General features: G+C 40.2%; 2 protein-coding genes and 1 pseudogene across 9 annotated transcripts; 2 read left to right on the forward strand and 1 right to left on the reverse strand.

The window, feature by feature from the left end:
- Positions 1 to 7,333: 7,333 nt before the first annotated feature.
- On the reverse strand, positions 7,334 to 12,324 carry LOC103446472 (sphingosine kinase 1-like; annotated as a pseudogene).
- Positions 12,325 to 13,203: 879 nt separating this feature from the next.
- Positions 13,204 to 16,857, forward strand: LOC103446560 (ribosomal RNA-processing protein 17). The gene is made up of 4 exons (XM_008385691.3): positions 13,204 to 13,474; positions 13,611 to 13,716; positions 15,910 to 16,042; positions 16,372 to 16,857. The coding sequence occupies exons 1-4, from the start codon at positions 13,356 to 13,358 to the stop codon at positions 16,623 to 16,625; spliced, it is 612 nt and encodes a 203-aa protein (XP_008383913.2). The 5' UTR covers positions 13,204 to 13,355; the 3' UTR covers positions 16,626 to 16,857.
- Positions 16,858 to 17,261: 404 nt separating this feature from the next.
- LOC103446473 (calmodulin-binding protein 60 B-like) lies at positions 17,262 to 22,086 on the forward strand. 8 transcript variants are annotated; one of them, XM_070806613.1, is made up of 9 exons: positions 17,262 to 17,929; positions 18,270 to 18,424; positions 18,665 to 18,740; positions 18,980 to 19,038; positions 19,166 to 19,659; positions 19,747 to 19,907; positions 19,987 to 20,190; positions 20,529 to 20,757; positions 20,998 to 22,086. In XM_070806613.1, exons 2-9 carry the CDS (start codon positions 18,312 to 18,314, stop codon positions 21,570 to 21,572), a joined length of 1,911 nt encoding a protein of 636 aa, XP_070662714.1. In that variant the 5' UTR covers positions 17,262 to 17,929; positions 18,270 to 18,311; the 3' UTR covers positions 21,573 to 22,086. The 8 variants fall into 8 exon arrangements, with proteins under 8 accessions (XP_070662714.1, XP_028966236.1, XP_028966234.1 ...); XM_029110403.2 differs by having other exon boundaries at positions 17,604 to 17,929; positions 19,163 to 19,659; XM_029110401.2 differs by having other exon boundaries at positions 17,849 to 18,140; positions 19,163 to 19,659.
- Positions 22,087 to 26,598: the final 4,512 nt, after the last annotated feature.

Raw genomic sequence — 26,598 nt, forward strand, 5'->3', positions numbered from 1 at the left:
AACTTCTGGCGAACTTAATGTGGTTCTCTCAGTAAGAAGGTTTAGGAATGTAGAAGATGAAGTTGATTATTTTCTGTGTTCTAAATGCTATGCAGATGGATGTATATATAGCAAATGGATGCATGTTTGCAACAGGTATGAGAATGGAGTGTGACTGTTGGGAGACATCTCTTCAGAGGGGTGCTTTGCTCTGTGTTCAAAAAGAACTCTCAGACTTCATCTGAAAGGATGAGTCTTTTCATAAAAATTAATTAATTAATTATTAGAGTACGAGCCCCAAGGCCCATCTTTTGATAATTAATTATATATTAATTAATACACCCCAAAGCCTAACTTCAAGGGTGAGCCCAATTTTCTTCTCCAATGCCTATCTTCCAATCACTTTCTATAAGAGATAATGCCTTATAAAGTGTGGAGACCTTGTGGGAATGGTCAATGTGGGACAAACCCCACATAAGAAATTTCTACTCAAAATTTCCAACAGAAATGGATGTATTTTCAATACAGTACTTGACACAAGTACATACACTTTTGTTTACGTGATCTGAACGAGCTACTTTAGGATGCCTCTGATCATTGAGTTTGATGCCAAAGCAGTGACACAAATGGTAAAAAAAGAAATTGACGTTGAGGCTTCTTTAGTTTTTCATGACATTTGGTCCCTTGCTCGTTGTGTTAGGTCTGAGGGGTTCGATTTTACACTTAGGGAGGGAAACCAGGCGACACATTTTGTGGTAGCATATGTTCAGAAAGTAGGGGCTCTTTTAGTTGGAATTGTATCCGTTCGGAATTCCTTTTTACCCTAATTGAAAATGTAAACGTCTGAATTAGAATCTAATAAAATTTAATTTTTTGATAGTAATAAAAAAAAATTTCTTAACGAGCTACATTATTTGTGTCGAGTTGCATTTACGCGTAATGAGTCAAACAATGTCCAGGAAAGAATTATTATGGTTGAGGTGTTATTCGTCATTACCTGAATAACTGTTTCTTCTGGTCGGTCGTCACTCCTAAATCCTAATTAAGGGAAAAAGTGTAAAAGTGATTAATACCTCAAAGTCATTGATTCTTCACTTTATATGTAAAGTCTCTGATTAACATGGCAAGAACACGACCCCAACTTTCAAAAGTGATAGTGACATTTTTCCACACGAAATTATATTGAAATTTTTTTTGGTATGTAAATTTTTTTTATATAAAACAAAATAAACTATTTTCTTACATTTACGTACGTACTACTGTTGTGGTTTAGAAAACCAATAGCTAATTGTTAGATCTCACATCGTCTAGGGGAGTGGATCATCTATGCCTTATATGTACATGTCCACCTCCATATAGCACGAGACTTTTTGGGAGCTCACTAGTTTCGGGTTCCGTAAGAACTCTGAAGTTAAGCGAGGAAGGGGTCAGGGCATTCCCAGGATGGGTGACCCAATAGGAAGTTCTGCTCGCATGAGTTCCCAGAAACAAAATCGTGAGGGCATAGTCGAGGCCCAAAGCGAACAATGTCATGCTACGGCGGAGTCGGGGTCAGGATGTGACAATTTGGTATCAGAACCACTATGTTGTTCGGTGCGAGTGTGCTGACGAGGACGTCGAACCCATAAGGGGGTGGATTGTTAGATCCCACATCGCCTAGGGGAGTAGATCCTCTATGCCTTATATGTACATGCCCACCTTTATATAGCACGAGACCTTTTGAGAGCTTACTAGCTTCGGGTTCCGTAGGAATTCTGAAGTTAAGTGAGGAAGGGGTCAGAGTATTCCCAAGATGGGTAGGGCCAGAGTATTCCCAAGATGGGTAACCTACTAGGAAGTTCTGCTCGCATGAGTTCCCATAAACAAAACCGTGAGGGCATAGTCGGGGCCCATAACGGACAATATCGTGCTACGGTGAAGGCGGAGCCGGGATGTGACAATTTGGTATCAGAACCACTTTGCCGTTCGGTGCGAATATGCCGACGAAGACGTCGAACCCCTAAGGGGGGTGGATTGTTAGATCTCACATCGCCTAGGGGAGTGAATCATCTATGCCTTATATGTACATGCCCACCTTCATATAGCACGAGGCCTTTTGGGAGCTTACTAGCTTCGAGTTCCGTAGGAACTCCGAAGTTAAGCGAGGAATGGACTAGAGCATTCCCAGGATGGGTGACCCACTAGGAAGTTCTTCTCGCGTGAGTTCTCATAAACAAAACCGTGAGGATGTGGTCAGAGCTCAAAGCGGACAATATCGTGCTACGACGGAGTTGAGCTCAGAATGTGGTAAAGCCTGGATCCTGATGCGACATAATTTTGTATATACAAATTTAATAAATTTCGTCACGGTTAAATCTCCTTGAATTTATATGGTTGAATTGTACGTAGAGTTGTAGTCGAACTTTAAATTAAATAAATCAATTAATGGCACATTTCTCCTAAGCAAAGCCATCAACTCAAGTTCATTTCATTTTGAAAAAAAAATTTGTTTTCTTAATGGAAGTGGTCGGCTATGACAGCGTCCAATGTGTATCCTTTTAATCGTCAGTGAGGTGAGAGGTTTTTCAATGCATTCGAAAAATAGGACGGCACATCATATGTTACTATGCAAGTGAAGAGTAATTTCTTTTTTTAAGTGTCCTTTCATTTGAATAATTACCAGGGCAGGCGCAGGCCCAGTGCAGGCATGACAACTGTCCAGGGTCCAAAATAATTGGGGGCACCAAAATTATTACGGTTATACATTTATATATGTTTTCATAAGAGTAAAAATGTATAAAATTTGGTTCAATGACAAAGAAATTTAATTAGAAATGGTGGTTTTGATGTTTGAAATTAATAAGGAGGTCTTGAGTTCAAATCACCATGTGTGCTTATTTACTTTTCAATTTTTACGAATTTTTGTTTAGTTGTTAATTTATTTTTAATTAGTAGCTAGTAGCTATGTGGGTTGTTATTTTAAAAACATTTGTTCCAATTCAAGTATAATCTTCAACAAACAGTAATGCATTGACCAAATTTGCAAATCATATGACGTGTTATCAAAAAGTTTAATTTAGTACTCATTTATTACTTATACATATCAATTAAATACTCAAAAGCATCATTATTTTTTTAGTCCCATATTGACAAGGTTAGTAAATAAGAAAAAACATATCACGATTCATACAAAAACACTTTAAAAGTTCAGATAGAAAACAAAACTCATATCTATCTACTTGTAAACCCAAAGTTTTTTTGTTTCCTTCTCACGATACAAAATAAATTAGTTTTTCGGTGTTTCTAAATGATTAAGTTTGAAGTGTTTTTCTAAGTATAATTTTATCGATGCCTTACATGTGAAAACAAATAATTTTCTTATATTAAATGATGGCACATTTTGTGATGTCGTCCCGAGCTTCAAAAATCTCTAGACCGGCCCTGATAATTACATATTGATTTATGTGCCCGTAAGTTCAAGCACACTAAAAAATCTCTCCATCGAGAGGCGATCGATGACGTACGACGTGTTTTCTTGCTATATTTTTACAGATTTGGATCCCATCTAGATCCAAATTGTGGGGATCCTAGGAATCCTACATTTCCATTCATCGTATATCATGCGTCTATAAATCATTTTAAATTTTTTATTTAAAATTAAATATAAATATGACCTATTAAAAACTGATCACACGATATAAAATGAACGATTAACATATAAGGACAAAGAGTATCCGGAGATAATCCTCATCCCATTTTTACATGCAAAGCTTGGAAGACTCGCGTGGAGCAATATGCAAAAATGAGAATAAATAAATAAATTAGTTTAATAATTTATAGGCCATGTATTGAGCTAGGGACGACAGAGACGACAGAGACAATGTATATAAAGTGATCCAAGCATTTCTCGGGTTACGATATTTGATTTGTCTATTGTCTGCGCAATAGACAAATTTATCTAAACAATTATCGATTGTGTGTTAGTAGTACGGTTTTCTTTTGACAAAAGATGGAAAAGAAAAAAAAAAAAAAAAAAAAAAAAAGATGGAAAAGATAATTATGCTGGGGTTTGCAACTTGGACACTCATTTTTTTCACACATATCTACACATATTTATGAGATTCATTCAGTAATTTTTTGTTTAACGATCCAAAACGTTTATGTTTTAATATATCAATCATTGTTAAAAAAATTAGAAAAATTCAAAACTATTAAAATATTTATTTGTAATGAAAAATATAAATGAACATGTTTACAAAAAAAAAATTACTATCATTGAGATCAACGAACATTTGATTTCGGATTTGAATGATTTTTGGTACATATGATCTTGAAAAACTTAAAAAATAAACGGTTGAATTATTAAAATAATTTAGAAAGTAGAGCTTACAAAAAATGGTCTCCTGATTCTAACCATTATACTAAATTCATTTTTACGGGGGAGGGAGAACTTGTACTAGGTATAGAAGATAAAACATATTTCAGTAGCTAACTTAACTAAACTCAACTATGCGTTATAATAACATGCTATGATTTTTCATGTCTTACTACAATGTAGTCGATAATTAAGGTATCGTTTGGTATGCAGACGAGACGGGACGGAACGGAGAGGGAACAAAGATGCTCTCGGATGGAAACAAGGAGGAAGAAGAAGGAGACAGAGAGGTTATAATTTTGTGTTCGACAGATGTGGAACGAGTCGTTCCAGGAGGGTGAGGCGGAACAAAAATTCACCCAAAATTCGTCACGTGGAACAGCGCGTTCCACCCGTTTTAGGCGCACTAAACGTAGGACGGAACGCCTCGTCTCACTCCATTCCGTCCCGTTCCACGTACCACGTACCAAACGGTAATCGATTGAAATACGTATAGGTTAAATCATTATCAATATTTTAAAGCTTAGTTATGTGAGTCAATATTAGAGCTTAGCAAATAGTCTTCGGCCACGTCTAACAATCAACACAATATTCTGTGTTTTCTTGTTTTTTTGTTCCTAGGAGTAAGAGTAAGCCTAACAATTAAGTTTTACAATTTAGTGATCGGGTACTGACGGATAAACACATGTACATCTCTACACACAAAACACATTTTCGATTAGGAAAATGCTGGGCGATCGTGTTTATAAATTATATTTGTTGGCTATATGATATGACGGTTGATCGTTGAATTTTTTTTTAATGGGTTAAAATAAAAATTCAACTATCAACCATCACATCAGATAGTCTATAAAATATGATTCAAATAGATGATTTCTTTTCGATCTGTTTGCATGTGATAATCCACTACATGAAAACATATATAGATGTGAAACATGCAACAGATAATACCAAATAAACAGATATATATTATATATACACACTTTTGGCTTAGCTGGTTCATTTGTGAAACACCATCGATACGTAAAAATGGAAGTAAAAATTAAAAATTTAAAGAGAGGATAGGCTGAATAAAAGAGGTCAATTGCTTGGTGGTGTCTAAAGTTAAGAGTGCAGGACCATGTGTGCAGGTCCAGGATTGTATGTGTTTTGTAAGAAAACTACAAACTGAAAAGGATGATGATGGAGATATATTGCAATGTATGAAAGCAATTTGTTTTGCAAACTATAGATTAGGATTAGTATGGAGATACGCATTTTGACACACGTTTTTATAGCTCTCATTTTGTAAAATTTTCAAGGACCCAAATTATTTATATTTGAATTTAACATTCATAGATAATTTTGACACATCGTGCGGTCATAAATCATTTAAAATTTAAAATTTAAAATTAAATATAAATAGTACTTAACAAAAACTGACCGCGCAATGTACAATAAACGGTGTGACATCCCACATCGCCTAGGGGAATGGATCATGTAAGCCTTATATGTATATTTTCATCTATACCTAGCACGAGGCATTTTGGGAGCTCACTGGCTTCGGATTCCATTAGAACTCCGAAGTTAAGCGAGTTCGCGCGAGAGCAATCCCATGATGGGTGACCCATTGGAAAGTTTTCGTCTGAGTTCCTAGAAACAAAACCGTGAGGACGTGGTCGGGATCCAAATCGGATAATATCATGCTACGGTGTCGAGCCCGGAATGTGATGGGATCCGAGTCAGGATGTGACAAACGGTCATGATTACGGGATCCCCTAGATCCCTAGAAAAAGGATCCGAGGAGTTGATGATCTTCAATGGGTAAACAGGAAAAACAAACAAATTCAATAATCGTATAACATTACAAAATGAAAATGAAAACAAAAACCGGATAAGGTTGATAGCATCCCCTTTTGCACTCAGCATTTGACAACAATATTATGAGGTAGGAATGATTTGGACCACATGATTCAGATTTGGGTGAAGATATCCGACCGGCCTGTTGATGCTGCCACCGCACGTCATATGCACGAATCATACATAAGTAAACAACCTATGACTGATATAATTATGTGTGACATAACGACGCATTTCCTGCAATCATTGTCACGTCTTCGCCTCTAATCAAACCTTATAATTATCGTTCAACATTCTCTTTCTTAAATTCACATCTTTTTATTTATGTTTTGAACATGAATTGTGTGTCATAATTCGTAAAAAAAAAAAAAAAAGAAAAAAAAAAAAAGGGTAAATTGCCGTTTGATTCACTAGATTATTATTCAAGCAGAAATTTAAAATTGATTTTCTGAATTATTTTTTTAAGTAAATTAATACCTAAATTATTTAAAATTAGTCAATTAACCCCCACCCCACCGTTATATTCTATGAAATTTTAATCACTTTGATGTTAAATAATGGCACAACTTTATTCTCAAGAGTGAATCACGTTCTGGTCACGTGACAGTATTTAACAGCAAAGTGGATGAATTTCATCGAATATGATAGTGAGAGGTTAATTGGCTAATTTTAAATAGTTCAGCGGTTAATTTACCAAAAAAAAAGTTCAAGAAGTAAATTTTAACTGAATTAATAATTCAGAAGGTCAAACGACAGTTTAAAAAAATAATTACCTGGCATATTGAGTTGTATAATTTGGTAATATTATACAACGGTTGGGCCAAGGGGATCAAGAGTCAAGACTCAAAACATTTTTAGCTCATGCAACGCACAATTCGATATATTATATTGGAGATTTTCTAGTATGTTTCGGAGAACTACATCAAATCTAACGGTTCTAGGTTTCCATCGGACGTTAACTTTAATAGAATTTTCGTACTGACATAATGTGCATCAATCAATTTTATTAACGGAACTAGAAAAGAGTTCTCAAATTTACATATCTAAACTGGGGAAAAATAGTCTTCCCTGGCTCGTGTTCTCAAACCGGTCTACCCTTGTGAGGTGAAATTTTTTGTGTAATGTGACGAAAGAGATAAAAAAGACAAAATACACACCCGATTATTACACAGTAGAATCTCTCATTTTTATTAAAATGAACATATGTATACATGTATTTCACTAGTGGAATACAAAATGGTCTCTGTATCTACAGCAGCGCATGCATTTCTGTGCAACAATCTTATTCGAAACTAAAGAAATTGAAAAATCATAGCAAGAAGAGTGAAAGACAAACTGCACAGTACATCGACAGCCACCGGTGGCCATGACAACATAACTTATCAGCAAGCAAGTTGCTGAGAAAATGCCTCTTCCATCCAAATCCCTTGTATCCTCCTTGCGGCTATACACTTACGGGATGGATGAAAGCTGCCTGATTGGAATTTCTTTCTGTAACAAAAATCGAATCCGTGATAAAAAAAAAAAAAAAAAAAAGAGTTTGTTTGTTCTATACTGGGGAAAACAGAGTAGCTAAACCTTGATCCACGGTTATTTGAAGTTCGTCGTACGTCATCAGTGTCTTTTGGTCACATTTGTATGCTCCTCTGCCTCTAGCCAGGACCTCGCCATCTGAGTCGATTATCCCTCCCTTAACTGGGTCCTCGGTGCGAGGACCAGGTTGCAAAATAAATGCTTTCACCTGCAGTATGTCACAAGAAACGTTATTAAGGCTTCTTATTTGCCCAAAGGTAGACAAAATCTTGAGCAATAGTAAATGCTCGAGAGTTTGATTTTGCTGACCTTGAAGTACAAGACATATGGTGATTTGATATGGCTTCCGGTGCTCAACCCAGCCATCAACGAGAGCAATGATAATTTTGGACAGGCCCTCATCAATATCACGTCTATATAACCATCCGAGAACTGCAAAGGAGCACGAATACATGTGAATTATTCGAGTTTTAAATAAACATCCCTAGAAAGTGTTAGCGGAGAAGTATCTGAAGTATATGCTACGCAATTTTACAGTCCAACCTTGGCATCAGGCGCTGCCTTTGTGTCTTCACCACCCCAAGGCACATTGTGAAGCCAGATTGAAACGAAGGGCCCCCTAATAGTTCTCCAGTCCATGCTATCCAAGTTAATATCAGGCCCCTCATAGCCATGCTGTCGAATGTTAATCGGTTCCTCTTGATTTGGAGCACATGCAATGTGTTGGTTAGCAGGTTCACTGTCATTACTGTAACTAGTCGGCTCTCCGTAAGTTTCAAAGCCCGGTGCAGGCACAAACGAAATAGATCCATGATATTGCCTCAAACGCACAATCCGTTGAACAGCCTAAAATACATAAACAATTATTACTAATTTCTTGCCATTCAAATCCATCATACACAAGCACACGAACATCTGCATTAGCAATGGAGTAATCCGTTAACATAACAAACGAGAGATTTAAACTTACATAGAAATCTAGTCGAGCACTTCCCATCCACCTATACTTCTCAGACTCAATGTCAATATCTGCCACTAAACCTGAAAGCAGATAAAGCTTTATTAGGTACCTATAAAATCATTGCATTTTTCCACTATCCAGTGGTGATACTTTTCACTTACCCCATGCAAGCATCAATACACTAAAGAATTTGGTCTTCCCCTGGCATATGGTAGCTACATCCAGTGAACGCTTATGCCCTGACCGTAAAAAAAACCACAAAGAAAAATTCATTAATCAAAACAATTACCAACAGAGTAATAGAAAGGGAGGAATCATAATATTTTGAGCACAGTATAACGATAGACAGACAGCATATATAACCTCGAATAATGGCGAGAACAGCATTAGAAGGTGTACAAGGTTCACCAACAGAATCCGAAAGAGATTTGCCATTCCATTTCCAGTACCTAATGGAGAGAATCTCGTCAGAAATTAATCTTGAAAACAAAAACAGACAAATAACTATGCTTGTTTTGAAGCGCAAACATACAATTCACCGCTTTGCCCTCACCTTTTGAAGAAGTAACTTTCCACAGGCTTATTCTTGAACTGAGCTGGAGGGTTTTCTGGTTTCCTCCAGAGTATAAGGCCGACTGAAGAATTTGAGGGTCAAAACAAGTCCATCAAATCTAGAGTACGTTCGACCCTGCTGATATGGGATACTTTTGCTTTTGACAAAGTAATGGATGGATCGGCACGTGTGCTGTTACGCTTGTCTCCACATGCTTCCAGATAGGGCAAGTGCGAAGGATACAAGGAAGCATGTGGAGACAAGCGTAACAGCACACGTGCCGATCCATCCATTACTTTGTCAAAAGCAAAAGTATCCCATATCAGCAGGGTCGAACGTACTCTAGATTTGATGGACTTGTTTTGACCCTCAAATTCTTCAGTCGGCCTTATACTCTGGAGGAAACCAGAAAACCCTCCAGCTCAGTTCAAGAATAAGCCTGTGGAAAGTTACTTCTTCAAAAGCAAAAGTATCCCATATCATCTCTTCTCATTTTTCTTCTCTTTATCCTTCATGCTGCTGCAAGATGGGGAGAAGGTGAATAATCAGCCGGAGCTCTGATTGCTTACCTTGTCTGTCACCTCTTTCAGCAAATCCCCTAGCTCGGCGACTTGGGGGACTCCTACTACATGGTTTGTATCGCGCTTGACCAAGCCTGAAACTACAAGTAAGCTTCAAGTGAAATTGATACATTACCTTGTGCATCTCCACCAGTTAAAGATACCACCCCTGGATGGAGGAAGAGTACTTCCAGAGAAGCTGCCACATCTACCTATGAGACAGATAAGGCAAGTCAAGATGATACCACACTCCGATACTTAGAAGTTTCGTGATTACGAGATCATTCTCCCACAATATTTCCTAATGTCATTTGTACTCTAATGTCATTTGTACTAAATCATTCACTTATACTCACTAAAGGAGAGCTTGAACCTATGTACTTGTGTAAACCCTTCACAATTAATGAGAACTCTTCTATTCCGTGGACATAGCCAATCTGGGTGAACCACGTACATCTTGTGTTTGCTTTCCTATCTCTATCCATTTATATACTTATCCACACTAATGACCGGAGCAATTTAGCGAAGATCACAAAAAGCGACCGTTTTCGCTACCTAGGATCTATCTTACAAGAGAACGGAGAATTAGATGGAGATCTCAACCATAGAATACGAGCTGGATGGATGAAGTGTAAGAGTGCATCCAGTATGTTGTGTGACCGTCGTAGGCCACTGAAGCTCAAGGGAAAATTTTATAAGACGGCAATAAGGCCAGCGATGTTGTATGGCACAGAATGTTGGGCGGTGAAACATCAACACGTACACAAAATGGGTGTAGCAGAGATGAGGATGCTTCGTGGGATGTGTGGGCACACGAGAAAGGATAAGATTGAGAATGCGGATATCCGAGGTAAAGTAGGAGTAGCCGAAATTGAAGGAAAGATGAGAGAAAATCGGTTCCGGTGATTTGGACATGTGCAAAGAAGGCCGACTGACGCTCCGGTTCGAAGATGTGACTACGGGACAGAGGTTCAGGGCCGAAGGGGTAGAGGAAGACCTAGGAAAACTTTGGAAGAGACTCTAAGAAAAGGTTTAGAGTACTTGGATCTAACGGAGGACATGACACAAAACCGAGCGCAATGGCGTTCTAGGATTCATATAGCCGACCCCACTTAGTGGGAAAAGGCTTTGTTGTTGTTGTTGTAAAATATAAAGAAAATTGAGAATTAAAGAGTACGAAACCTGCAGGAACTACTCCAAGGGGGATCTTTATTGCAGCATCCCAATCCTCTCTCTCAAGGAATCCATTTACTACCTACTAAAAAGTGCAACGCTTGTAAGAAGAAAATAGTAAAACTATGTTTACCAAATTACCGCAGCTCTCCCTGCAATCAAAATCTAACTCATTTGACGGAAAAGAGAAAAAACAAAGTTTGTCAGCGTTAGTAATTTGATTCATCAACAGCGTCATCTGCTCGATCACAACATGGCATTGCTCGTGTTTATCATGGCTGCCACCGATAACTGCAAACTAACCTCAACCAAGATTCCATCCCCACTAACACAAACAACGCCATCATACTTTGAAAGATCTAGTGTTTTAGCAACTTCCTTCGCATGTAGTTGATATCGAGTTTCTGAGAAATTCGATCAAGAAACAATTACGAAAAGGGAAACATTAACTCGACCCGCAATTCACAGATCCAAAATTCAGTATCACACGTCAACTAACAACTAATAAGCAAAACATTGACGGAAATTCCTAACCTTGCAGCGTAAATTGGATGCCGGCATCCTCGAAAAGAGGTTTTACGTGATCAAGATAAATCTTTGAAGCAGATTTGCTCCCACCAAACGGATTCACAAAAACAAACAGCCTCTTTGGCCGTCCTGTGCAAAAGAGGATAAATTACCACCTATATTATCACTATATATGCAAGAAAGTAAACAATAAACCATAAGTTCATGTTATTTTCAATAATTAACCTCAATTAAGTACAAATTAGAGTAAAAGGAGCTTGATTTAGCTTGAGCTAACAAATTAGAACGAAAACAACAGAAATTCAAAAATCTCAACGGTCAAACAAGAAGAAGTCATAAGTCAACTTTTCCAAGCATGCATTTAATTTTCCTGCATTTTCCTATCAACCAAACAGGACATAAGCCGATTACAAGCATACGAAAGTTACCGAGAGAATCGATGTAATCACGGAGCTTCTGGCACCAGAGCCGGTGCGATTCCTCAAAGAGAGGCTCGAACACCAAGTCCTTCCGCGCCACAGCTCCTCTGCTCGCGGCGCAGCAGATTCCAGCTCGGCCTTCAACTAAAGCTCTTATCCTAATCTTCGGGCCTTCTGCCGCGAACCCGAGGACCTCCTTCTCGACGATCAAGCTCCGGTGACCTCTCTGCGACCACTGGAGCACTCCGTCGGAGAATAGAGTCACCGGTGTAACAACGCCGTTTATGAGAACCCGGTCGGAGATAAGGGATTCTGGTGGAGCGGACTCGGGTACGCGTCCGGGTCGGTCCATGTTTGGCTTGTAGTTCAAGTCTTCGAATCGTTGAGGGGTTCTTTGTTTGGGTGAGCCTGAAAATGTGTGACGTGGAATTTTATGTGCTGGTTGGCGGAGAAACGGGTTCGGTTGGATGAAGCGAATCGGGTCCGATGTGAACTGAACTTGGTTTGCAAATTAAATAAAATTACAAAAAAACCAGGAAAACTGAAATTTGTTCGTTGTACTGTATTGAGCTTTTGTAGGTTTCACAAAAGATAAAGCAAAGAGGCGTTGGACCCAAAGTTATTTTATAATCGCGTTGTCGGATGACTTGTAACTTAGAGCTCGTTTATATTTGCTTTTAAAATGATTGAAAACATATTTTAAGAAAATAATTTTGAAACCAATTCTTAGTAAAAATGTAAGTAAATCCTAAAAAAACATTTAAAATGTTTCTTGGAAGAAACACATAATTGGTGCTTATTGCAGAAAGCACTTCAAGTGCTTTTGGATTCCAAAAGCATTTTCTTTAAAAGCACTTTCAGTCATTCTAAAAACACATCCAAACGAGTCATTAGTAGCGAAAAACAAAATGCAAATGACTTTTTATCGTAGTGGCGGAATTTTTTTTCTTTTTAACAAACAATTTATCTAATTAAGGGTAATTTTTTTTTAAACAAATGATATTATCTACATTAGTAGTTGAGAGAATTGGTTAAGCCTCTAAACATGCTAGTAATAATGTGGTTCAAATTGAAATTCGCCTTTAGCGAGAATTGAACTTAAATCCTCTCACTTACAAGTAAAAAAGAATAGTAATAAACTATGATACTAAGTGACGGTAGAAATTAATTATGTATATGCATTCCCGTGACGGTTCCATCTCTCTTCTTTCTAACAACTAACAATTTAAACTAATAACACTATTGTTTGTAAAAAAAAAAAAAATATCGTTTGGGCTTAGGGTTCATAGAAAACATAGCCATCTATTTTGGGCTGGATATTCAAATCCAATTATACTTTTGGTCCAGACCAATCTACTGAATCTAATTCCATCTGCCAAAGAAAACGAACGCGAACCGGCCTCTTGAACCACAAGCCTAAACACTTCGGCGCAGTGAAAGCAGCGCTGATTCTGCAATGGCGGGCAAGGTTGTAGAGGAAGCGATTCCGGCCGTAAATCCCCGAGGTTCTTACATAAAGAAGAGGGCTCTCAAAAACAAAGCTCTCGCCGTCACGTTCAACGAGAAAGACCTCAGGTAGTAAAAACCGCCATCACAAAATTTGCTCAGTGATGAAATCTAAGTCCCGAAATTTTGTTTCTTTTCGCGTTTTCTGAATTGGGTTTTTTGAATTTTTTGGGTTTTGATGCTTGCTTGTTTTGAGTTTGTGAAGCGATTTCGTGTCTGGGTTTCACAAGAGGAAGAAGAAGAGGAGAAAGGAAGCTGAGCAGAAGCAAGGGGAGGCGCTGCGGCGGAAGCGTCTCGAGCTGCGCAAAAAGGTTGGAATTTGTGGCTGTTTTTTGACCGTTTGATTGCCTCTTTTGCGTAGTGTATAGCTTGTTTACTGCTCATTGGATTTTGATAGTTGATTGATATGGTTTTTAATCTCATTGTTGCGAAAAGCTGGTGTCTTTGCAAGAGGAATTACATTGAAAAAGCAAAAAGAAAAAAATTTCGGGATGAGATTTTAACCCGAAAGAACTTCATTCGGGATTAAATCAAAATGAGAACTTTTCTTATTAGTGATTTTGTTTGGACCCAAATTTACATCATCGGCCCGTGTAATCGAGACCGTAGAGTATACATAGTTCTCAGCCGTCGGATGGAAAAGTGAAAATATTTTTGTTAAAAGATAATATTATGGTTTTTATCATGATTATCTTTTAATTTGAATTATCTTGACATATTCTTAAACGGGATGGATATGATGCAAATTATATCCTCAAGTAAGAGTGTTTGGGCTCAAATTAACATGTTGGGCCGAGTATAGAACCACTCTCGGCCCGGGAGGCCTGGCGACAGGGGAGCCTTGGATCATTTAGTACGTGGGCTCCTAAACCTAGGTCGGCTAGGTCATATTACATTTACTCGTCGAGTCCTAACGCGATAAGGAGTCTCGGCAAGGGTAATAACCCGGAAGTGAATCCGGCTCAATAGAGGACTAGGCTCACAATCCTAGTAAACATAGGACTGGTCGAGTGGGTGTTTGATCCGGAGAAGAAGACCTAGTTCGAGTAGGGTTTTGACTCGACTTCAAAGGTATCTAGTGCTATAAATAGAGGAGGCTGTGCATCATTCAAAGGGACCTCCAACACACAAAACTGCCCTGCGCAAACTTTCTCAACACCTTGAGATTTTTTATTTTCTTTTTTTCGCCGACACATCTTCCGTTGGCATCAACAGCACTGTGAAGGCAACCGGTGATATCTTAAGTCGGCATAGATAGCTCTGTCACCGTAGAATCAGCCGATCTCGCAGCATCTTCCGTTGGCATCAACAGCACTACGGCGAGGACGACTGGTTACCTATCCAAGTCTCGGTCAAGAAGGATTTCCGAATCCTTATTGGTCGAGGTCATCTCATCAGCCTTCTCGGCGAAGTGAGGTGTTACCAGGTTACTGTATTCGGCACATTGACAGCCGAATTTGAGATTGAACTTCGCAAATTAGCAGCCTTGTCTTCAGGCTCTAGAACCCAAGAGGCTGAGAATTGTTCCTTCCTCGGCCGCAATCGCAAGACACAGAAGTCAGCAGCGCGCTCAACGCAACATCATCAAATTTACTCCTCGGCCGAGCTCGGCCGACGAGTTGGCACGCCCCGCAATCACCGAAGGACGTAGTTAGCTTAGAAAATACTCGGCCTGCGCGCCACGTAGGCTTTGTAATTTTCTAGGGTCAACAGATTTACAAGACAAGTGTTAGTAACACTACAAGTTTTAGGTTTAAGATGTGGGGGGGTAGCTGTTGGTTAATATTCTAGCACTTCTCGCGTTTCTGCCTCCCCCGACAGTTAGGGAGCCGAACACAGGAGTTTGATATCCATTTGGGGGAGACATGTACAAGATTGAAGATTCAACTCAAGATGTCCTAACTCTGATACCAGGATAAATTTTATTGATTGACCGCTATTTATGTCGTTCTGGAGCATAAGATTTAGTTGTTAGGATGTAGGTCAAGTACTGTTTTGTACTATGAAAGAAACTTACTATAGTGCAGAAGAATGACCTCCTAGTAGGATGGTAGTTACTGTTTAGGGTTCCTTCTGCTAGAGGTTTACCAGAGGTTTTATGCTGGAAAAGCCTATGTAAAATCGATTTTTTATGCCAAAAAACTGGAATTTGTAACCAACGTAAAAAACTTATTCTCTTGCCTGAAACATTTTTCACTATAGAAATCAGAAGAGAATGCCATATGAACGTACATTATAGAGGTAATGCTTCTAAGCATGTTCTCTCAGGCAGCTAAGGCATATTGGTCACCTTATGCAAGTGCTTTGACCTTAGGTTCCATTGGTTTCCTAAATCATTTTCACTCAATAATTCTTGCATATTGTAGGCACAAGGATTTGTATTTATGGCGGGGGATGGGGAAGAGGGGGAAAACTGGTCCATTTCTTTTACATATATGTTCATCCTTTTTAACGTTCTGTTTTTTTTTTCAAAAACAAATCTAAGTTGGTTACTTTTGTTGCAGAGGAGACTAGAAAAGGAACTGGTTCTTAATGGTGGGATTACCCCAGCCACTGATACAGCAGCTGATGAGGTTGATGAGGGTGATGAGGACCACCAGGATGATGAAGATAGTGAGCCAGCTGTACCAATTTCTGGTATTTTCGAAACCTTTGTTCCGAACTAGATACAAATATAAATTTAAGCTACCGTCATGTGTCACTCAGTACCTAGTACATTAAGCATTCATGTCTAACTATACTGGGTACTCTTGTGCTGCCATCCCCTTGCAGTCTATAACCTTGCAGTGTTAAGTTTTCATTGGTTGTTTTTGGTTCAGTGAGACAGTGTTGGTTTGCAAATTTTATACGATATCTCAACACTAAATCACAGCTATTAGATTTCGGAAATCTTTGTTCATTATACTGTAATGGTTCAGCTTATCGTCAATCACAATTTGAGTTTGACCCCTTTGTTATTGCTCAAGGTACAACGACTTATGACAATGGCGAGATGAAAGTCGTTGTGACAACAAGTGAGATTTCTCGAGAGGAGGAAAGTGATCCAGACGAAAAGCCAGAGGCAGCACTACCAGAATCAGTCGGAGCTTCTAAAAAACACAAGATACCAGTGAAAAAGACCAAACCTCTGAAAAAAGCTGCAAAGCGTAAATCCCGGCCCAAGCTACAGCGGAAAAGAGATAAAAGGAAGGGAACAAAACCGGCCAAGAACAAGCGCTAGCCATCGGTCTTCCATATTGCGAGGCTGTAGGATCAGCTTGTCTTTCCTATGTAGAATCATGAAGCACATGAGATAAGCTGACCAGAAGTTCCATTTCGGTACATTTGGAGTGACCCTTCGGTTGAGGATCACACTTTTAGCTGCGTACTGCCCGTGTTTTTGTATTAAACCTTTGATTGAGTGGGATGTTTTACATCATCCGCTTCTGCATAATCTCTTATTTTTCTCATCATCTAGGCATCTTGGTTTAAAGTCATAATTAGTATTGGTTTGGTATCGATGTGCTTTTATAAAAAATGGGTATAAAAAAAAGTTGAGCTTAAAAAGGTGTTTGGTAAACACTTAAAAACAGCTTATTTTCATAGTTTTTGGTGAAAAAAAAAGCTGAAAACATGAAACAGCAAAAATTCTCACAGCACAGTAGAAATAGTTTTTTTTTTAAAGCATAGCAATATCAAATTAAACTTTAATCTAATGATTGAAGAAAATCATTACACATAAGACATGACATATCTAAATACGAAGTTGCTTAGGATTTGTTTGGAAGTGTTTTTAAAATGACTGAAACTGTTTTTAGTGAAAATGTCTGTGAAACCAATCTTTGATAAAAACTCAAGTGGATCCAAGGAAAAAGTGTTTTAAGTTTTTCTTGTAAAAAATACTACATGCTGCTTCTTTAAAAAAGCATTTAAAGTGTTTTTAGAAAATTAATTTCACTTTTCAGTTATTTTAAAAACACTTTTAAACAAGTCCTTAATTATTAGTATCACGGTATAGGAGATTTTTTTTTTAATTAAAAGTAAAATATCTTAAATTTGATTTCGGTGAATTACGCCATTTAAACTATATAAGACGCTAAATCATAATTTATAAATAGTTTAGTGTCGATTTTGCCTTCGTCGAATTGTGTATATGATTAAAAATTTGTAATCATGTGTTTGTGCAACTGACATTAACCAGTGTTTGTGAAACATACAGATCCTCCGGTCACGTGGTCGAATCCACAAAAAGAATCAAAAGATTCCCAAACTTCAACCGTTCCAACGGTCCCGATCCTCCGATCGCCTCCCTTAGAAGATCTCAGCCGCCGACCAGAGGCAGCAAGAGATTCGCCACTGTTTGGATCGAGAGAAAATGCGAGAAAATTTAAAAAGAAAGAGAAAGAAAATACAAAATCGCGAGCGAGCACTGAGACAAAAAAGCCTCTTTTTCTCTGTTTAGTTGTTTCAGAGACGCTACCGAGCGGGAAAGTTCGCCGACGCTTCGCGGAAACTTCTCGGATTCCTCTGTCAAACATTTTTCAGGTACATTTTTTTTTCTCACTTTTTCCCGCTCGCCTTTTCCTACTTTTCCTTTTTTCCTTATCCGAAATTCGGTTCCGCACGTACCGCACATGGAATAAAGCGGAGGGCCACTTGTGTTTTTGGATCAGATTTTGCTGTTTGGCTGCTCGGAAAACGGAAGACAATTGGAATCCGAGTCGTGTTTTGGACTTTTGTTTGTTTGTTTGTTGGTGTGCGTGTCTGCGTGTGAGAAATGGAATTTTAAATTTTGAATTCTGAATCTTCACGTTAAAGTGAAAGTTAGCTCCGAGTGATTTGGAAGTTTTTGTGTGATTGTTTTTTTTTCCTTTCACTTTCTCAGCAACCAAACAGGAGGTTGAGGTTTTGAAAACGGTGAAAGAAGATGCAGACGAGGTACATGGAGAGATCCAACAGTATGGCGAGGGAGAAGCGAAGTTTGGATTCGTCTTCAGCTGAAGAAGGCCAGCCGGATAGGAAACGTCCTGCTCTCGCCAGGTGACTTTTTCTTTCTGTTCAAAGAAAACTTAGCTTTCGACGTAATTATAACTGATTTGTAAATTCAGCTGAAACGTATATCTGGATATGAAATTGTTCAAGATATTGTGTTAAATTTGCGAAACAGTGTAGCTTGAAGACTTGAACCGACGAATTTATAATCCCGTAATGAATTGAATGTCTTATGAATGATGAATGTGGTGAAAATGTCGATTATTGAGAATGCTCAACTTAATGCAGTGTAATCGTTGAAGCTCTCAAGGTGGATAGTCTGCAAAAGCTTTGCTCGTCACTGGAGCCGATTCTGCGTAGAGTTGTAAGACTTTCTAGTTTTCTTGTGGACTTTTTGTTTTATAATCTGTCACTGGATAGTAGATAGAAGGGGTACTATAAGTCATAAGGACTCTTGATAATGTATTGGTGTCTATGACTTCATAATTACTTGAAAAAAGTTTAATGCATGCCTAATGAACAGGATTTGATCCTTTGATATGTGCATACGCCATACGGTGTTTGAAGCATTGGTTGATGTTTCTTACTTATTTTGGTGAACAGGTTAGCGAAGAGGTGGAGCGTGCTTTAGCAAAATTAGGCCCTGCCAAACTTACTGGAAGGTATCAACCCTTTTCACCCCTTATGTGTTAACGGGTTATGATCCGTGGTTGTTTCCTTTTTTCATTTAATCAGTGCTGATGCCTCCATGTCAATAGTTTGTTCTTATAATGGGTTTAAAAATAGCAGGTCTTCTCCTAAACAAATTGAAGGGCCCAATGGAAGAAACTTGCAGCTGCATTTTATATCCAAGTTGTCCCTTCCTCTTTTTACTGGCGGAAAAGTAGAAGGGGAGTGGGGTTCTGCAATCTCTATTGTCTTGATTGATGCAAATACAAAACACGTCGTGACATCAGGTCCGGAGTCTGCGGTGAAATTAGACATAGTTGTGCTTGAAGGTGATTTTAACAACGAGGATGATGAGAACTGGACTCAAGAAGAATTTGAGAGCCATGTGGTGAAAGAGCGTGAAGGAAAGAGGCCACTTCTTACTGGGGATGTGCAAGTTACACTGAAGGAAGGTGTAGGAACACTAGGGGAATTGACATTTACCGATAACTCTAGCTGGATTAGGAGCAGGAAGTTTAGGCTAGGACTGAAAGTTGCTTCAGGCAATTGCGACAACATTCGTATACGGGAAGCAAAAACAGAAGCCATCACTGTTAAGGATCACCGTGGGGAATGTGAGTTAATAATTAGTGTTATTTAACATTTCCTTTTTTAGTTGAATAAAAATCAACATGGTAAGTTTTCTTTTGGTTTCTTTACAGTGTACAAGAAACACTACCCACCTTTGTTACATGATGAGGTCTGGAGATTAGAGAAAATTGGAAAAGATGGATCATTCCACAAGAGGCTGAATAAAGCTGGAATTGTTACAGTTGAAGACTTCCTACGACTTGTGGTTAGAGACTCGCAGAGACTGCGGAATGTAAGATTTTGGAATTTGTTTGTCAAGTTCATATTTTGAAAATGCTATTCCTAATTATTTTTATGCCCATTTGTCATAGATTCTTGGAAGTGGCATGTCAAATAAGATGTGGGATGGACTCATACAGCATGCAAAAACTTGTCTTCTTGGTGGGAAACACTATGTCTATTATCTTGAGGATGCAAGGAATGTTGGTGTTGTTTTTAACAATATCTACGAGTTGAGTGGCCTAATTACCGATGAACAATTTTTCTCTGCTGATTCTCTCTCGGAAACTCAGAAGGTATGCGACCGTCTGGTTTCTCTGTCTTTTCTTTTTTTGTTTCTCTTTTATAGTGCCTTGATTTGGTATCCTGTTCCATCTTATGGTGGGGTGGCGCTACTAGTTAAATGTCGCAAAGCATGTAAACTTAATGAGATAGAATCCATTTTCTCCATAGAGGCTATTTTTTCACACTGAAGAAATTCAGTCCATATGCATTTACTCTTTTATCCGTAAACAACACTCTTTTCTCCCGAGCAGGTTGACCTTCCTGGTTAATGTATCTAAAATGATACAAAGTAGTGATGAGCCATGACCCCTCAGAGTGGTTGAATTGTGAAGTGTTGTGTTTCTTACAGGTCTGCGTGGACGGTTTGGTAAAAAAGGCATATGACAACTGGATGCATGTTATGGAGTATGATGGAAAATCTCTTCTAAGCCAGAAAAATCCAGATGTTTCTCTACCTGAGGTCCCAATGGCCTCGCAAGATTATCCAAACTCATGTGATCAGCAGTTCACCCTACCTAGCCTGCCAGCTTCAGTTTCTTCACAACCGCCTCCTATGGATTCCGGCCTAAACGTGGGAGGTATATATATACATCTTCTTTATTTTATTACCACAAAATAAGTATATCCAATTACTAAAATTTAATCCTGAGCCTCTTGGACCGAAGCCCGGGGGTCATTGTACACAAATAAGAATTTTCGGTGCTTGCATTACTTCAAATATCACGGTACCAACCTGAAAATTTTGATTTTCAGAAGTGTGGTTTGTGTGTTTTGGATTAACTTCCGTTGCTAATGTGTGAATTCTCTCCTCTCTCTAGGTTATAGTGATGGCATGGCTGCCAGATTCTCAATACAGTCACAGAATGGAAATCTGAATGCTCCAATTCAGCTCGATGGCTTGTCATTTCCTCAACAGAATCAGCTGCCTAGCATTTCGCACCAGTCGCATTTTCAAAGAAATGAAAACATGCTTTCCCTTGGTCCACTACAGTCGTCCACATCAGGGTTCCAGAATATCGGCACATCCAATCTTTCTTCTTATAGGGGAGTCGAGGACCTCTTCCCAGAGGAAGAAATTCGTATGAGGAGCAATGAGATTCTCGAAAATGAAGATATGCAGCATCTGCTTCGTGTCATTAACATGGGCGGTCAGGGTCAAGGCCACAGTTATGGTCATTCCTCCATGAACGTCACTGAAGACAATTATCCTTATTCGTCACCATACATCCCCACTCCACAAGCGAACTACAGTATTGATGATGATCAGAGCCGTTCACCTGGGAAAGCTGTTGTTGGCTGGCTCAAGCTCAAGGCAGCGCTTAGATGGGGCATATTCGTCAGAAAGAAGGCTGCTGAGAGACGGGCTCAGCTTGTTGAGTTGGATGATTTGTAAATATCACATGGACGAGGCAAAGTTGATCCGATGTTGGTGTCTCTAGGCTTCATTTCTCCGCTGCCTGCCTGCCTTATTCCTGTCACGCTGCAGTTTCTGACTGAGAGTACTATGGTCGTGGACATTAATTGGCAGGTACAACCTCAAGCTCGAGCTCTCATGACGCTTCTTGAATATAAGCCACCGTCATCTTGGGACATCTTCGTGCTTGTACGGTTCATGTGCAGTCAGCTAATGTCTTCCATCGACACCTTGCTTTACCGTTGTGTTTTACTGCAAAGGGTGTTTAACAACATTCATGATTGCAAGTTCCGAAACCAACGCACGTTGAGCTGTTTCAACTGAAGGCCGCTCCTACGAGACTAGCAAGATTTCGGCTGGGAATTGTTCCTGCGGCCAGAGAGAGCCAAGGGTTTTTTCATGTTTACGTTTCCACGTAGTTGTGGCGGTTATGTTAGTTAAAATTGTGGCGTCAACTTCCGACACCAGCAATAAGAAGTTTTATGTTGATTTATATTCAATGTACTATCAGAGCTTCCGACGTTTTTTTGTTGTTGTCAAACTAAATAAACTCTGTTTGTACCATACTTGACCAATCCCGAAACTACTGAGCACCGGTCAACGTTATACCATCAAGGACCCAGAAGAGCTTCCCTTCAACCAGGAGGCCAATCATAATACGACACGTGTCGACATCAGAAGCCAATCACAGCTCGACACGTGTCAACATCAGAAGCCAATCACAACACGACACGTGTCAATGTTAGAACAAAACTAGAAACTCTCCTTTATAAATAGGGATCATTCTCCCACAATAATCTCTAATGTCATTTTGTACTAAACTATTCACTAGAACTCACAAAATGAGAGCTTGAACCTATGTATTTGTGTAAACCCTTCACAATTAATGAGAACTCCTCTACTCCGTGGACGTAGCCGATCTTGGTGAACCACGTACATCTTGTGTTTGCTTCCCTGTCTTTATTCATTTACGTACTTATCTTCACTAGTGATCGAAGCAACCAAGCGAAGGTCACAAACCTGACACTTTCTGTTGTACCAAAGTCCTCGCTGATTTTGTGCATCAACATTTGGCGCCGTCTGTGGGAAATCGACACTTATTCCCACTCTCTTCAGCTTTGTCAAGCTGGTTTCCACCACTCGTACACTTTCTTTTGGCCAAACATCTCTCTCCAACATGGGGAGCGAAAGAAGCCATAGCACACATAATGACACCCCCACTGGACCTAGTATGAAGCAACGAAAGCAGGAAGGAAATAAAGTTACTCTTCAAGCTAAAGTCGATGAGTTAGAAGCTCAGAACAACAAGATAGTGATAAGGAACGAGGTCATCCAGGAGCAGTATGAAAAACTTTTCGAGATGCTTCACGAGGCTAGGCATGCTCAAGCACACAAGCTCGTCGCCCATGCTGAGGTCAACAATCATCTGAATGCCCCCCAACACGGAGGGTCACCGATATCCAACACGGACATCCCTGATAGGGATCGAGCTACACATCAATGTGATAATCCACATGAGACCTCTCTCAACCCAGTTGCTTCAACCCGAAGCAGAAGGAGTAGAGGAAAGCACCTCCTCACAGAAGGAGTGGAAGGATCAAAAGCCGTTTATCGCGATTGTCGAGACTTCCTAAAGCAACGTCGGGAGAATCCCATCCACATAAGCTCGAAGATCAATGACCCAAGAGTTTCTGAAAGACTCGGTCCTCTCCCACGACCCAGGCCAGCAGTTAATCTAGGGAATGGGCAACAAGTCCCAGAAGAACATGAAGGTACAGGGGACTCGAAAATGTTCCGACATACTCACTCTAGAAGTCAGTATGACGAGTCCAAGGAAAAATCATGCTATCTTGATCAAACTTTCCTACTTCCAAGAGGCGATGGGGACTTACGGAAGAAAACTTCAGTGATGCACGACTCCACTCAGGACCCCCTCGTCCTACAGCTCCTGGAGGAAGTAAACAAGTTGAAGGCTGAACGTCAAGCTGAGATACCGGACTGGAACCAACCCAGGCCTGGCCCCCTCACAAAAAAGATCCTCAACACCCCCTCCAAGCGAAGACAAAGCAGAAGCTTGACTTACAACTCTATACTGGAAGGGAAGACCCGATTGAACACCTTAACCTCTTTGAGTCCACCATGGTATACCGGAGACACACCGATGAAGAACGGTGCCTTCTCTTCCCATCCACCCTCTCTGGCGGAGCTTTAAACTGGTATTGCCGTCTTCCACCTGAGACGGTAGACTCATTTGAAGAGTTGAGAAAGTTGTTTGTCTCTCAACACATCTTCCAGACCGATCGCTTGCATTCCGCAGATGACTTGTACACTATTCGCCAGAAGCCGGACGAGTCATTACGAAAGTATGCTGACCGCTTCAGCCATGAGTATTCTCGTTGCGCTGAGGCAGATGACAAGACCGCCCTCAAGGCCTTCACGGCAGGCTTACGTGACTGTTTCTTCAAGTACATGATTAATGCCAACACTTGGAAGACTTACTCTGAGGTGATGGCACAAGCTTACAACCATGCCTCCGCCGAGGCAAAGACATATCAAGGGAAACCCCCTACAGTCACCCCTTATCAGCAAGTAGGGAGTGGAGGTCAGATCCAACCGAATGAGAAGACCTCAACCTTCCAAACGGTAGCAGCACACCCCCTGCCTCATTTAATGCTTCGCCAAGTCAGCAGACATATCAATCCCAAGGCAAAAGGAAAGATTTCCATCCTCACCAATCTCATTTTAATAAAAAGAATAAGGGGCACTATCGCGATAACTCAGGATATCGTCACAATAACGCCCATCCCCAGGCAGTCAATGCAGTGGGCCAATCACGTGTCAAGACAGGCCCTACCCCGAGGTATGAGACATACACACCTTTGAACGCTACATGCGCGGCCATATACCCCAGTATAGCTCATCTGATACCAAAGCCAAAGCCAAGACAGCCAGATTACAAGTCCACGAAAAACACGGGCATGTTTTGCTGCTACCACGAGTATAATGGCCATGATGGCGAGGAGTGCGTCATCCTCCGTGATCATATTGAAGCTTTGGCACGTGAAGGAAAAATTGATCAGTTCCTCCTTCACCTTCCAAGGGATAGCCGTAACCAACGCCAGGTGAATGTGATATATTCTATAAGCGGTGGCACACCTATGTCTGAATCTTCCAATAGGGCCATGAAAAACAGTGAACGAACTTTGAGACCTGGCCATCAAGTGTTTCACGTGGAAGACATCAGGGGAGGCAAGTATCAAAAGCCTAACTAGGATCCAATATGTTTCTACCCTGAGGAAGAAAGAGGTATCATCTACCCTCACAACGACCCGCTGATCGTGGAGGCTCACATAGCAAATTTTGATGTGAAACGAATCCTGATAGACATAGGTGCTTCAGTCAATATCATGTTTGCTGAAGCTTTCAAGGCACTTAATGTAGCTGAACACTTGCTCGATAGCTCGATTTCTCATCTGATAAGCTTCTCTGGCGATATCGTGCAACCTTTAGGGAGTATACACTTACCCTTCACCATTGGTACAGGCCCCTACACAGCTATTATTACCACTAACTTCCTAGTGGTCAATTGCCCGACGGCATACAATGTCATCTTTGGGCGCACAGGCATCAATGATCTCAAGGCCATGGTATCCACACATATGTTGTTGATGAAGTTTCCAACCCCTTTCGGCAATGGATACATCAGGGGAGATCAACTTAGTGCTCGATCATGTTACAACACTTCAGTTAAGCAACAACACCTGCCTGTCCCCAAGGAGACCCTCTCTATACATAACCAGGTAGTAAAGACCAGTCCAGATGAAGCCAACTCGGATCTTCATGATGGCAACAGTCAACCCGACGACCCTCGAGATGACTCATTCACCCAACAAGCATAACCCGCTGAAGAGTTAGAGAATGTCTCTATCTCTAAAGACCATCCAGATCGCATGGTGAAGATTGGCACCACTTTGTCACCACCCCTTCGATTGTCGTTGATCTCCTTTTTGCAAGAGAACGCCGAGGTCTTCGCTTGGTCATATAAAGATAAGTCGGGCATCTCTCCCGATATCATCTGTCACCACTTGAGTATTGATCCCAAGACCAAACCAGTAAAACAGAAGCGAAGATCTTATGATGTTGAACGATACGAGGCGATGAAAGCAGAAGTTGAAAAACTCAAGGACATAGGCTTCGTCCGTGAAGTCAATTACCCAACATGGGTAGCAAATGTTGTCCTTGTTAAGAAAAATCCGACCAAGGAAAGTCTCCTGCTTCAAAAGGTCTTGTGGAGAATGTGTGTCGACTACACCGACCTAAACAAAGGATGCCCGAAGGATAGTTTCCCCCTTCCTCTCATTGATAGACTTATAGACTCTACGGCAGGGTGTGAGCTCTTGAGCTTCATGGACGCTTATTCAGGATACAACCAAATCCTCATGAACCCCTCAGACCAAGAACACACAGCCTTCACTACTGACAGGGGACTATATTGTTACAAAGTCATGCCCTTCGGTCTAAAGAATGCAGGAGCAACTTATCAGAGACTGGTCAATTCAATGTTCGCCGAACAGATTGGGAAGAGCATGGAAGTTTACGTTGATGATATGTTAGTCAAGAGCAAACATGCTGACCAACACATCACCAACCTATCTGAAACTTTCACCATTCTAAAGAGGTATCGAATGAGGTTGAACCCCAACAAATGTGCCTTCGGCGTGGGCTCTGGTAAATTCTTAGGCTTCATGATTAGCCAACGAGGCATTGAAGCTAACCCCGAAAAGATCAAAGCAATCCTCGACATGAAAGAGCCAGTAACTTCAAAAGACATCCAAAGCCTTACTGGTAAGGTGGCAGCCTTAACCAGATTCATCTCTAAGGCCACAGACAGATGTGCTCCTTTTTTCAAAGCACTCAAGGGAAATAAGAAGTACATTACATGGACGGAGGAATGTGCCAAGGCATTCAGGAACCTCAAAGAGTGCATGAGTAAAGCCCCTCTGCT

Source organism: Malus domestica, chromosome 10 (genome assembly GCF_042453785.1).
Source record: "Malus domestica chromosome 10, GDT2T_hap1".
Classification (NCBI taxonomy): Eukaryota; Viridiplantae; Streptophyta; class Magnoliopsida; order Rosales; family Rosaceae; genus Malus; species Malus domestica.

Excerpts from the sequence above, each read along its gene's own strand:
- LOC103446560 (XM_008385691.3), top strand. The coding sequence starts at position 13,356 with ATGGCGGGCAAGGTTGTAGAGGAAGCGATTCCGGCCGTAAATCCCCGA. Across the intron at positions 13,475-13,610 it reads TTCAACGAGAAAGACCTCAG|CGATTTCGTGTCTGGGTTTC; the intron begins GTAGTAAAAACC and ends GAGTTTGTGAAG. Across the intron at positions 16,043-16,371 it reads GCCAGCTGTACCAATTTCTG|GTACAACGACTTATGACAAT; the intron begins GTATTTTCGAAA and ends TTATTGCTCAAG.
- LOC103446473 (XM_029110403.2), top strand. The coding sequence starts at position 18,312 with ATGCAGACGAGGTACATGGAGAGATCCAACAGTATGGCGAGGGAGAAG. Across the intron at positions 18,425-18,664 it reads AAACGTCCTGCTCTCGCCAG|TGTAATCGTTGAAGCTCTCA; the intron begins GTGACTTTTTCT and ends AACTTAATGCAG. Across the intron at positions 19,660-19,746 it reads TAAGGATCACCGTGGGGAAT|TGTACAAGAAACACTACCCA; the intron begins GTGAGTTAATAA and ends GTTTCTTTACAG.